The sequence below is a fragment of the Drosophila simulans genome, chromosome X (genome assembly GCF_016746395.2).
Source record: "Drosophila simulans strain w501 chromosome X, Prin_Dsim_3.1, whole genome shotgun sequence".
Taxonomy (NCBI): domain Eukaryota; kingdom Metazoa; phylum Arthropoda; class Insecta; order Diptera; family Drosophilidae; genus Drosophila; species Drosophila simulans.
The window spans coordinates 13,050,616-13,064,565 of record NC_052525.2 but is presented as its reverse complement, the minus strand read 5'-3'; the positions used below and the strand labels follow the sequence as shown (position 1 = coordinate 13,064,565).

Sequence of the window (13,950 nt, the reverse complement as noted above, 5' to 3'; positions counted from 1 at the left end):
CGCAGATAACCGGCCTTTGATTCGGATGACGGCGGTTGACGATGTTGTGGTCTACTCCGGCCTGCTCCAAGCTGATCTGATCTGGTGTGTGGGGTGGCTACCTTCTTCCCGGAGGCGCCCACTCGTCGCTTTTTATTTTCCCAGCTCCTATTGATTGCGTCTAGTTGCTACTCCGCTCTACGTTTGCCCAAAGCTTAAATATGTAAATTGGTTTTCTTGAGGTCCTCAAAGCGAGAGTTTTGCTTTGGCTTTTGCTTTTGCTACAGCAAGGCAGTTGCTGTTGCCAGTGCCCCGTTTGCCGTGTTGCTCCTTGTGATGCCAGCTCCACTTGTTTGCCAAGGATGCGGAGGGTGGGAATATCGGGAGGATGCGGTGTTGGGCGTTGGACGGGCTGGCGGTGATGTGCCTATAGTGCAGGATACTGATGCTGATGCTGATGCGGCGGCGGCTTGGCGGTGCCACCACAATAACTCCGTCCACGGTCTTGGTGGTCCTGTTCCGGTCTGTGTTCTGGTCTCTGTTCCTGTTTCTGGTCCTGCTGCTGCTCCTGCTTATGACGTTGATTGCTTTGCATCGCCTCGCCTTTTGTTTGCTCCTTTTTGGCCAGCCAGAAGCAGCAACAACAACTCGGCTTGGCCAACAACGCAGCACAACACAACAGAACACGATCCTGGCAATCCTGGCAGTGTCCCGACTGTCCTGGCAATCCTAGCAGCTGCTGCAGGCTCCCCCGTTTATCACTCTTCTAGTCCTGGCTTTCCATTTATTGCATTCTTACAAAATGTATATATACATTGATAACACGCTGCAACGGAAAAAGCAAAGACTACGTTAAGCATATTTAAATGGTTTGCCACGGATTATTGTTTGCCGTCAAGATATTCGATGCTCTGATGCCTACGGGGAAATATCGCTATGGCAAACAGATTGCAACATGGATGTGGATGTTTACTTGAACAAAATCTCAGTTTTTAAACTATTTTCTCAAATAGGTTGATATACGCTACTCTATGGACACAAATTGTGTGCTAGTTAATATATATAACTGCCATAGCTAAATAAATTAAAGCGCACTGTTTCAACTTTTCTTTCATACCAATCGCAGGGCATTTCCACATCGGTTTTCGCAAGTTAACCCAGCTATCACGTTACCTTCTTTTTCGCTGGCACCGTGCAACTTCGAATGTTTGGCACTCGACTATCGACACTCGACTTTCGGCACTCGACCGCTTCTGACTGGCAACCTCAAGTGACTACGCACCTCAACGACTTTGGCCGCTCGTCTTTTCCTTTTTTCCGCGACGACGGATTCCCCTGATGACGGCTGCAACTTCAGTTTCAGCTTGTGCCACAGATATGTGTTGCTTCAGCTTCAGCTTCAGCTTGAGCTACAGTTTCGGGTCCAGATGTTTGCTCAGTTGTTGACGAAGAGCTGCCAGCCCAGCGACTTAATGAGCCGAAATGCCAAATAGACTGGAACCAACGTCAGCGATATATACACGTAGTAGCTCCAATCGCCGGTTATTTCCTCCGTCATACCTGCAGATGGAAACATGGCAAACATGGAAATATTATTAATCACCTTGCATCGCAAACAAAAAAAATAGAAAAACGAATAACGAATAAATAAAAAATACCAAAACGAAAAGAACTGTAGAGGAGAAGCCCAGAGGAAAGAAAAGTGCAAACACAATTTCCCTGGCAGGGCGATGGAACACATGATATATTTGATTAGAAATCATCCACGATACATTTGTTCTTTTCCTTTTCAATATGACATATGAACGTGACTCCCAGGGGGACAAGGGGCAGGGGCAGGGGCATGAGTAGGGGGCGGGGCACCTAAGAGGGGGCGGAGGGAGCGGAGTAAGCGGCTTACACACAAGACATTTACCAGATGTTTTCCCAGCGACTCTGAGTGCTCCGAAGTACAGCAGAATTCCATATCCATTATTAAACCGAGAACAATAGAGAGTATCCGCCAATCGAGCACCCTGCACTTTATTTAGAAATTTCAACATTAAGAAATTAACTGAATAATTAAGATTTAATTATAGGAATACATTTTTGGTACCCTTAACAGTCCAATATATTCTATGTCAAAACTATAGAGAATCTATGTTACATCTTAAGTAAAATCGTTACTTAAGATGCCATGTGATTTTGCATAGTTCTCGTGAGAACTGAAATTCATATTTAACAACTTTCCAGTTGAATGGCAAGGTTATCAATTTTCCAACCCAAGCTAGTTTGACTGTAATTGCCCACACACTGTGGTTGCAAATCCCTCCAACTATTCGCCCTTAAGGAGGAGCTGGAGTGCATATGAGTTTCAGGCGACATTCGTCACTGGGTTTTTCCGCCCGTTCGGAGGAGAAACGGGCAGGCTGGAGAGGATTGAGAGCGGGTGGAAAGGATTGAGTGAGTGGGTGGGTGAGTGAGGAATAGTGAGTGGCCGGAGCACACTTGACAACTGCCAACTGCCAAGTCCCGGTGCCGGCAAGTCTCCCAAGTGCGGCCGACGTGTCAGATGCTCGAGTACTTATAATTCCTTTAAATTCTCAACTTTCCTTTCCCAACTCCGACACACATATGAGCGGAAGCGAGGTGGCCCAGGCCAGGATGGATGATAGACACAGAAATACACACGGAGCGATACCAACCAACTGGCAAGCAGATAGGAGACTAAAGTGCCACAAAGCGAAAAATTTACTATGTATAGAGTATAGTGTGCAACGAGTCGTGCTGGGTGAACTTAAAAAGCTTAAAGGCCATCGAGGTCTTCTTTTGGATGAATTCGGGCTAAAATATGAAGCATTCATTCACTAAGCGGCTGTCTCTCCAAACAAAAGCAGACATCACAGATTAAAGCCAATTTACGGCTGCATGACAGTGGTTTTTTAGTTTTAGCATAGATATTATAAACTATAGCCTAACAAATTAACGAAAGTCATCGTTTAGCTTTTATGCTCTTCGCCTTTTGTAATACTTTTCAATACAAATTACTACACAAACGAGCGCCTTCTGAATTGGAATCCGATTCTCATTAATTATCTTTTATTTGCTACGCACAAACTCTGGCAGTAAACTTTTACAATTCCGCAAAACTTTAATTAATTTAAAATTCGAATTATTTGTTGGCAAAAGAAAACTCTCACACACGCGTTGCACGCACAGTTTTCCGCCCACGCAGAGCGTAAGTTTTCAAAAATGATTTTCATTTGGATGGGGTTGTGTGGAGCTTTCGTCACTCGTTCAACCTTAGAAACTATTTTTTTCTTTTTGGCTTGGCCAAAACTTTCAAAAAGCTGGCAATTTGTCGTCGTCGCAGGAGTTCTCCCACTTCCATTTCCCATTTTCCCTTGGCCTTGCCAATTCCTTTTCCTTTTCCCTTTCCCTCGCCTTTCCTTTCCCTTTTTCTTTCACATTTCACCTTTGGCGTTTGCTGCAAACATATATCTCGTTATTCCCAATTACACATGCACTTTTGCAGCGCGTGTGCTCGTGTGCTTCCTGCCATCTGATCCTGCCAACTTGTTGGTCACTCCCCATCCCAAGGACCCCCAAAAACCTGGAGCACAACAAGCAAGGACACGGCGCAGAGAGGGCGTGACTACACTGGGGCAAAAGCAATATACTTGACACGTACTTAACATTCTGGCAATAGTAATATCTAATAAGTATGCTCACCTTATATAATTTTATATTTATTTATTTATTTATTTATTTACTATATTATATAATTTTATATATTTTTTTGTAGAATTCATTTGAGAACTGAACTAGTTTTGTAGTATTGTTAGAATGTTTAGATAGAGTGTTTACTTGAAAAACAACTGTAGATGTTAGTTTTTCCAACCAAAGAGCTCTGATCGACAATGAGAACCTACTGCCACATTTTGCGCTGCCCAACTTACAGCGCATTTTCTCGCAGTGCATAAGCACCGAAAATGTATTTCCACATATGACAGAAAGCCCTAAAGGGCCTTGCTTGTTCTTTGGCTTGCCACATACTCCGCTTTGCTGCTTTTCGTGTGTCGAAAAGTTGTGATATTAAAAAATAAATAAAAATAGAAATTCCTTTTGGCCATATTTTGCATGCTAAAATTGTGGCTTATATATATTTTTTACCCCAAAACTTCCCCGCTCGCAATGGGTGCCAAAAAGTTTTTTAGACCAAAGTTGCTACGGCAACAGAGAAAAAACCCTTTTCTACGTTTATTCCCACTGCTCCCACGCAAATACAGAAAACAAAAAAAAAAAAAAAAGTATACAGAGAAAGAATAATAATAATAGCCCGAAAACCAAGTTGAATTTTTGTTTGAAGAGGTGCGCTGCCAGTGTGTGTGTGTGTGTGTGTGTGTGTAATGTTGGCAAACATTCACACACATTCGAAAACATTCGCTCCAGTTTTTGTTGCCTTTGTTGTCGGTTGTTTGCTGTTTGGCTCAAGTGTCGGTTAAAGTCTTGTAAAAATTAATAAGCGTGTAAATTGTATTGTATCGCCACACACACACACACACACACACACAATCACCGAGAACGCATTAAATTGTTTATGCATACGAAGAGTTTTTCCTACTTTATTTTATGGGACTTTGAGTTTTTTATTTCCACCAACAGTTCTCAGATGCTTTTGTTCTTATGTTATGCTCAACTTAAGCTTAATGGCATTTTGTTTTCGGCTTCGTTGCACAGTGGTTCGAAATCGAATTAGGCGATTAGCTAAATCTAATATAATCATAAAATTATAATCTAATAAAAAAGAAGCAACTAAGATGAATTATTGGTTTTCTAAACGAATCATACTACATAAATATGCATCCTAAAAAACTTAATTACTTATTTAATTACTCATTTTCTCCTGTTTTTCACAGTTCTTCTTTGCCTTTAGCTTTTTTCATTTTTAGTTGTGAACTTTATATCCGAATTATTGCCCATCCAGTCCCACTGTACTTTGGGGAAACACATAGCCTGGCGCTAGTTCACACGCTTGTTGCGCCCACTATCTCCTGCCTTTTGTTTCCCGGGGAAAGGCGGGCAGAAAGTGGAAAGAAAATCTGCATAAATAATGTTGAGCCACGCTTTTCTGCGGGAAGTGTTGATGATTTGATGGAAAATTCCGAAACTAAAGCGCGCAAAGTGCGAAAACAAAACGCTGCGGCTTAAGCGCAGTTAGAAAGGCGGAAGAAAATGGGTTCTCCCAGCCGGGGGATGGGACGATGATGCTACGATGGGCTGGAAAAGTGTGTTGGAAAAGTGGGTTGGAAATGTGGGCTGATCCCAGCCGGTGAAGCGTGGCTATTCCATTATTTTTTCCAACGAAACGTGGTGGCTCTCTCTTAATATTTTGTACCCCGCATTTCCATTTCCCGCCGCTCGAGCGGCGAGAGTTTATTATTTAGCAAACTGACTCCGTGGCGACATTCGGCTCATTTATCAGGCGAAAGCACGTCACGTCGTGATATTATAAATTACTTCAGACAATATGCAGCAGCGCCCCGTTCTTCTGAGTTGTCTAACTTGGCTATAATCCCGTCAGTGTTGGCCAACGTTAAAGAAGGCCAAACAAATCCACAGGGTTGAGTTGAGTGGAGCAGCAATGCCAAAACATCAATCACTAATCCCAGGCAAATGAGCCGAACGATGGCATTTTTAATTCAATTAAAACGGTCAACTGTTAAAAAAAAAAAAATAGAATAGAAAACCAAAATAAACAAGCTTTTTTGCGGTTCACAGCTTTTGGTTGGTTTATTGTTGCCATTTAATTTCCATATGAAACGAATATCTGAACCGCCTGCATTGCCAAACATTCCGAAACCGAAATGAAATGTGGCTATTAAAATGAAATTAGATCTTTGTGCAGCTGAATTATGTGCGTTTAGGCCAAGAGACTGGTAGTTTGTTGCGATTTATAAATATTTGAAAGGCTTTAAGTTCTTTTGCTTTGGCAAACATTCTTTCATTTGCACACTTTGTTTGGCATTCGAACTATTTGATAAATGGCAAACAAAATGTGTCTGTGAGCAAATTTCTCTGATTTCCCGAGACAGTTTGGTTTGACATAAGGCAAATAGAACGATTTCAACATGTGTCTCTATAAACAACACTGGCCACTGCTAATCAAATGGTTTTGGTAAACAGGAAGGAATAGCTCCTTGTGTCAGTGATTAAATAACCTATATTTGTATATAAACTGAATAATTTAGTGTGCGAAACAAGCACTAGGTGTAATACATAGTTAATTTTATATTTATTAAATAAGCGTAATCTAAAAGAAATGTAAAAAGTTATTCCCGTACATATAAAACTTTCATGTAATCGGCCAGTGTTTTGCAATTAAAAGTTTGCTGAATGTTGGTAATCAAATAATGTAGTTGCCATCACTGGTTGGCATCATTACCAGGATGCGGGTGTGTTCCATACCAAGGGGCGTTATCAAAACCCGGGGACAGTTGACGGGGCTAAAATCCCCCACCCATCCCCTCCAGCTCGCGGATGCAATGGAGCGAATATTCCGGGAATATTTGCACGCTGAAGCGCAGCGTCGTTAGATTTAACGTGACTAGCGGATAGTGAATAACGCCCTGCTTAACCCCCTAAAGCCCCTTAACGAACGATCCGAGTGGAGCGGGGTCGCTGCCTGGAAAATGTGTTAATTAAAACTTAACGTCTGATCGCGTTACACACGAAACGTCACCGGAACACGGACTAAAAAAAAAATGAAAACCAAAATAAAAAAAAAAGCAAAAACCGATGGTTTGATGCCAATGGCCGAGAAAGCGGAGACGGTAAAAATGTTATAATTCAATTTGTGTTATGTCAACTGCTGTATAAATATAGCGTCGAATCCGGGGGATATACGTGAGTATACAGATATATATATGTATATATACGTATGGTGGGCACATGAATTCATTTGGAGGAACGGGCTAAGCGACGTGCCCGACTTTATTCAGCTGTGAAATCGACAAGTGCATTGAACCCAACCGGGCATAGATTATGAGTCCGGCTGGAAGTGAAGTGAAGATTTTGCGATGCCGGCGATGCCATGGCGATAAGCCAACGATACACCACTTTGTTGAATATAATTTCCGATGGCCAACGCACCAGTGAGCATTCTTCGGTTTGTTTGTAATTAACAGTTGAGGGGCTTAGGGCCATAAGCTCCTCGGGAACACCGTCAGGCATCATCACAGTGGGCAATCGGAAGAGCAGGCCAACTTCTGTGGGTGAAAACTAGCTCAAATTGGCAACCCAAACGAACCAGTCGAGAGTTACCAGGGATTTTTGGCCCATGTGCGTGTTTTGTGTGTTTGTGAAGTGCATAAATATGCAATCACGTTGCCGGCTGCCTACTCAAATGAATGAAGCACCCGAAATAAACCCACAAACGTTTCACTCAAAATTCCATTCAGATTCGCATCGATGGTAAGGTGCTTTACTGCTTTATGTAATTCACGTGCAGTTCTGAATTTTGCCATTTTTCAACATTTCATAACACTGCTTGCACTCTGTATTAAATCGAATTTGGTTCAGTTTGCACGCAACGTTTTGCATTTGATAGTTAACATTTGCAAATTCATCATCACAATTGAGTATTTGCCTCTGTGCCGCTTATCGAGTGACCACTGTGCTTATTTAGTTGTAAGCGCCTGTCATTTGCCGAGCAGCACAAGCAAAATCCTTGAGCAAATGGCCTTCAAAGTGGCTTTGCCCGCAAATTGGTGCGTTCGATATGGCGCCAATAAATTGACAATTAAAACAAAAAGTAATTAACACCCCAGATGGCGAGCGAAAGAAATGCTCATACGCACACATATATATTTATCTATATATATATAATACCAAATGCGGCGAGTCAATGAACCCGCAACTCTTCTGATGACAAAAAAAAAAAAAAAAAAAATTAAAAAAGAGGGCGTTTATCGTTAAATCGATTGAAAGGCAAGCCTATATAGTTTAAACACGTACACACATATCAAACATCAAATGACTTTGACATTGTGCGGCAGCCAAGCAAAATAAATAGAGTAACTCACTGCAAATAATGCAAACAAAGTGATCAAAATGTAACAATATCGGCCCAGTGAATTGTGAATTGTAAACGGCGGACTGCAAAATCGCCAGATGAAAACTGCACGTTGCAAACTGAAAACTGTAAAATGCAAACTGCAAATTGCAAATTACAAACTGCATTGTATGCAAATTGGCAACAAAGTTTCCGCTGAAGAGGCGTTGCGACGTTTTATTATATTATTCTGAGCTAAAAACTGATAAGCATGCCCCTGATTTCATTTCATTTCATTTCACTGGCACTTTTGAACTCGCGCACCGAAAAAAAAGACTTTTGGTTATTCCCAAATCCCTAAGATACTTTCTAGTTGGCTGGGTTTTTTCAGAAGCATACAATAAATAATAAACGCCAGGCATTTAATATATATTTATATTGACCTATTAAATGTTAAACCATTTTTTCTTAATTAGAAATTATATATTCGCTGGAATACGATTTTTTTGCTGATTATAAATTATCAGCTACCGCGATGTGTACAGATTTGTAAGTGCTTCAATTATTTTGAAACGCAATGAGTCGGCTACTTTGCATAAAAATACAAATTCATATGCATAAACTGGCGCTTTTCAAATAATGTGATTAAATGGAGCTTGAAACTTATCATTGTTTCTATGAACGCGTATTTCCCGACTTTTTTTATTGATTCGAAATGGCATACTATTAACCCCATTTACTACATTATTATTGCATGACTTTCTTGGCGTTTCGTCTGGTGTTTCTACACTGAACGAAAAACTTAGAGTTATTCTGAGAGTTCTAATAAAAATAAAAGTTTATTGTTTCTTAATAATAAATAAGCTTATTTGTGGCATTTCTGTTTGTGGTATTTCTTGGGTTTTTTTTAATGCCCTCTGACGTCACTTGTTTGGCGTGCTTTCTTTTTGATATTTGCGCTAAAGAGAAGCTTGACAAAAGGGCTTACGTGTCCCACCGAGAAGATTTGGTGGAAAGGCCATTAAAACTTCTCTCTTTTCGGCGGCAAAAGAGGGTTGTCAAATGGCCCAACTTTTAATGGAGCCAAGGAGTTTCCTTTTCCCTTCGCGATGGGCGGCAAGAATTTTCTCTCACTTCGCCGGGGCAATTTGTGCAATTGCAGAGACCCTCCCACTCCTTCTTCATCGCCATTTCCACGTTCGAAAAAGTGGAAAACTCGCCGCCAAAAAAATGAGGATTGAAAAAAAAATATATACGAAAACGAGCGACCTTCCTCTTCTTCGGAGGCCATCATCAAAATTTTTTGTTGGCCAGCTGAGAACAAACAGTCAAGTCAACGTTGCGTGTCGCCCCCTTTGCATATTTGCCTTAATTTTCATTATTCTCATATTCATTTCGTTTTTATTTCTTTCCGGCCTTTAATGGGCCGCGATTTGAGGGAACGATGAGAAATGCTGATGGGCCAAGTTAATATGAATGAATGATGATAAATGCACAATGTTTTTGTTCATAATTAATTTGTACTGTTCCCCTCATTTTTTTTTTGATTCATTCTTTTGTTCGAGCCTAAAGTGCCCATTAATGGCACGAGTGTCACGTTTCTGTTGCTGTTTTTTCTTTTTTGCAGGGTAACTCAGTAGGCCACTTGCATGTTGGCCAAAACGGTATCCGAGCAGAATCAACAGGTGTGCAGATTTCATCGTTCGATTCCCCGGGTAAAAGCACATCAACTCGCATCGTAATTTTTATCGTAAAGACAACGCTTAAAATGTTTATGGCGGATATGCTATTTTTAGGTGCAGCAGTTATTTTTTTATTTTTATTTTCATTCCAGTTTGATAAGCATTGAAATGCTTTAATTCTGATTTCATAATCTCTGATAAAAATGAATGAATGTAGGTGAACCACATGACTTTTGATACCATTTAGTCCAGCTAATCGATCGAATGCATTGTAAATATGTCAATCTACAGCAAATAAATGAAATGCCACGTAGAACAGATCACTTCTTTCAGACCCATAAAGTTGTTTGAATTCCCTGCAAACTGAAATATATTTTTCAATATCTTATATCGACGAAATGCAGCCGAACTTTTCCAGAAAAGCCCCCTTTATCAACCACCATTTTTCCATTGCCCAAAATGGATTCACACCATCGGCTGTCATAGCCAGTGGTTTCCCCTTGAGAACTTCCACTTCAACTTCAACTTCGAAATGCAAAAGACCAGGTGAGTGTGACAGAGTTATAGAGTTGTATGCAAACACATCTACCTGGCCACTCAAGTGCGGCAATCTGAGCGTGACGAATAATGATTTTACGCCGCTCCAAAGAATTACGAACGATGGTAATGGCGATGGTAATGGTGATGGTATATATGACTCAATCCCATGGCTCGGGATCTGAACGGATGGGCGGCAATTTGCTGAACTTTGCAGGGAGGAGGAGGAGGAGGAGGAGGCGGAGGGTTTCTTCTCTTTGAGAATTGAATCTGGCGAAAAGTGTGCAAATTGTGCGCCAGTTTCTGTGCCGAGCGGATAAATTTGAATTCTGCATTTAGTTGGCTTATTGAGTTTGCATCCGTATATCTGTCGCGTTCGCAGGCAGCTCCTTTTAAGCCAACTACTCCAATGACTAATTTCATTTGGCTGCAGTTTGCCCGAAAGCCAAAGAGGCGTCGTTCGAGGACAGCAAAGGGGGTAGCGGAAATTACACGGGGGTGGGAAATACACAAGGAATATTAGCTTACTATTCAGATATTTATTAGATTAGTCTGCGATTTTTGTCGGCATATTTTTGATATATACATCTTAATTAATAAGAATGCTAAAAGATAGATAGAATACAATATTTAATACCTTTGTTTCGACTTGAAACAAATCTTTTATAGAATCTTTTTAGATGCTTATTATTCTGTTAAGTAACTAAAAGATAGTTCATAAATAAAACTAGAAACTCAACATTGTTCTCCTGCAGAATCTGCACAGATTTAAGCATTTTAATTTAAATAACTCCTTGCAAAGTCGCACTTCAAAGTTTCTTTATTTTTATTACTTATAAGTGTGTCTTTTAAATGGCTAATTTCTTGAGTTTTTTTTTGCGTGTAGATGTAATATGGGCACTTGGGCAGCAGCACTTTTGGGCCACTTGTTTCTCGAAATTGAAAACCATGAGGCGCATTTAAAAAGATGAAGTGACAACTGGCATACTGATGACGACACACAGGAGAAGGGTTCGGGGGGAACACGGGGTGAGGGGAAGGGGAACTATAAGTGTGTGTGTGGAGCGTATAAATATAACAAGTGCCAAGTGAAATATGTACATAAATAAGCCAGCGCAGAGATACTATGCGATGCAGATACAGATACAGTGCTCACTGGCCCTAAAAGATACATTTTGAAATAGTATCTGTTATGTTTGTGAAAGTTAACTGAGTGAATTTTTTTTATTAGTGAAGATGTTTTTAGTGGTTCTCATAAGAAAGTTTCAAACAAATATTATACAAAGTCTATTGTATTTAATTATTTTGCAACTTTGAGCGATTTTCTACATTTAAAAACACATTTTTCCAACGAATTTGTTCTTCTTTTTTTATGTTTTTCTTATTGGTTCTCCACTGTACCGCTTTTGTCTATTATCGCCGTTTTTGTGTGTCTGTTTCTACCGCTGCATTTCTGCATTTTTGCATTTCTGCGCTCTTCCAGCAGCTGCGACTAATTGTTGAAAGAAAAAAACGTATTAAACAAAAAACAAAAAAAGAGGAATGGGAAAAATGTTGGCGGATAAAAAAAAGGACTAGGGGACAAAAGGAGGCAGGATGCAAAGGACTTGTTCGCGCTGCTGACTGCGAAAAGTGCAACAAACTTTGACAAAATAAAACGAAAATTCCGCCCAAAGGTACAAACGGGGCGTGGCAATGGGGGCGGCGAACCGATGAAGCGCCCCTTCTTGCAACTTCAAATCGCAAGTACACACAGACACAACCACACACACACAGACAGTCAGCCGCAGCTGGAGATTTTCACACACATGTGAAAAAATCGCGAGTTGTATGAAAAAAAAGAAACTGCATTGAAATTGAAGCACTCTCATTAGGAGGAAGAAGCAGAAGAAGTTGCAGCAGGAACCAGAAGAAGATGAAGAGGAAGAAGAAGAAGGTGATAAAGACCAGGAGACGAGGAAGCGCAAAAAGTGGTAACCGCAGCAAAAATAATTCCCATTTTTCGAAAGCGATGGCAAGAGCAAAGAAAACAGCTTAACTGTTGATGGAAAATGCATTAAAATAAATGCATTAGCTGCATACAAATTTCAGGCACTAAATAAAATAAATATTAATGGGATTGCAAAATGTTGAACAAATATTATGGATAAGCCATAATAATAATATAATTACTGGCAGCTTTTTTGCTCACTCTTAAATGTGCAAACTAAAGTGTTAAAAAAAACGTAACTTAAACTTAAACTGTGATTTACATTGTTTTCCAGTTCGAAAGAATAACAAGCTGCAATATTTTAATATTTTTAGAAAGGGCCACGTAGGTGACGAAACAAGTAAAAAGTTGAAAATCAAATTGAATGACACGAAACAACTCATCGAAAAATTATAAGATAAGCTGTTTACTAGTTCAATCTAGATTTTTGCTTGCAACAGCGGCTTACAAATCAATAAATTAACTGATTGAGCTAAATATATATAGAGGAATTTATATTAGTTAAAAGTTACATAGTAAACCAATTTAGTGACGAAAAAGAACAGAGTAAACAACACAGATAAATAATGCTTCAGAATGTAATTGGCTAAGCGGCATATTTACCTGATTTGTTGTTGTTTTGGCGGCAGATTCCCCATTAAACATTGTAAAGCAACAACAATAACAGCTGTCTCTCTCTCTTTCTCTCTCCCGCTTTCTCACTCCTGTTGTTATTGCTGTCTCGTTCTGGCAAGGAGTTTCGGTGATGCTGTTGTTGCTGCCGCTAACTATTGTTGCTTGCACTTGTTGTATTTTTGTCACACAAACAAACAAACACGCACACACACACACACGCACGCACACAATGTTGCACGTTGCGTGTGCCCTGCCGCTGCTTCTTCTTCTTTCGTTTCTTGCCGCGCCGCTCGCTCTTCCTCTTCCCCTTCCACAAACCCCTTACCGATTGACCAATGGCATCGGAATCGGAATCGTAAACAAATGCAGCGCGCTCGCACACTTCGTCACTCGAATGCTTTCGTCACGTCACCGTGTTCTCGCTTCTGTTTGCAGCAAATAATGCACTCGATTCGCACTTTTCGCGACGACAACCGATTTTGGAGCTGTTTGGGGGCAGAGTGTGACCGTCGAGCGTAGCGGGCTGCACGTCGACTGCGGCGTCGCTGGAATTGCCTAAAAAATCCTTATGGCGCAATTGTGTGGCGCGGTATTTGGCTACTGCGCTGGTACGTTCACACTGGAAACAAAGCTCTATGCGTTTAGTCAAGACACGAACCTAGCGAAAGCTTAAACGCCACCTGGCGGCGGTTAGGCAAACATCTACGGCTCGACTATTTCCAGCTCGTCATTGGTGGCGCCACGGCTAGTGCAGATGGAACACTAACATACCATAGGTGGCGTCATTGGTAGTGTTAAGATTAAGGCGTTTTAGCAACTTCCCTATAAAATAAGCTGCAAAAAAAGTGTTTTCATGGGAAACTTTGTGCTGTCAAATGAGTGCTTAAAACTTGTATTGATTACAACGTGTGCACATTATTAAGCAATGAAATAAAACGCTACGCCCGCCACTAATGAATCGATTTTAACTTTATAAAAAGTTATAATAAACTTTTCAATATACAAAGAAAGTAACAAAGAGTCTCGGTAACTATAACTTTTTACCTCGGCAGACGAAAGGTAGAGTTTTATAGAATCGAGTGCATATACACTTTCTGATAACTGCGATATCTGGC

The 13,950-nt window shown here is 40.6% G+C and overlaps 1 protein-coding gene and 1 long non-coding RNA gene across 2 annotated transcripts; both read right to left on the bottom strand.

Annotated features, from left to right (window-relative positions):
• Positions 1–595: 595 nt before the first annotated feature.
• LOC120285386 lies at positions 596–1,537 on the bottom strand. Its single transcript, XM_039298041.1, has 2 exons — positions 1,153–1,537; positions 596–805 (listed from the first exon to the last, which is right to left on the bottom strand). Exon 1 carries the CDS (start codon positions 1,535–1,537, stop codon positions 1,415–1,417), a length of 123 nt encoding a protein of 40 aa, XP_039153975.1. The 3' UTR covers positions 596–805; positions 1,153–1,414.
• Positions 1,538–9,800: 8,263 nt separating this feature from the next.
• Positions 9,801–10,834, bottom strand: LOC120285387. Its single transcript, XR_005544690.2, has 2 exons — positions 10,131–10,834; positions 9,801–10,056 (listed from the first exon to the last, which is right to left on the bottom strand). It is a non-coding gene; the product is annotated as an uncharacterized LOC120285387 (long non-coding RNA).
• Positions 10,835–13,950: the final 3,116 nt, after the last annotated feature.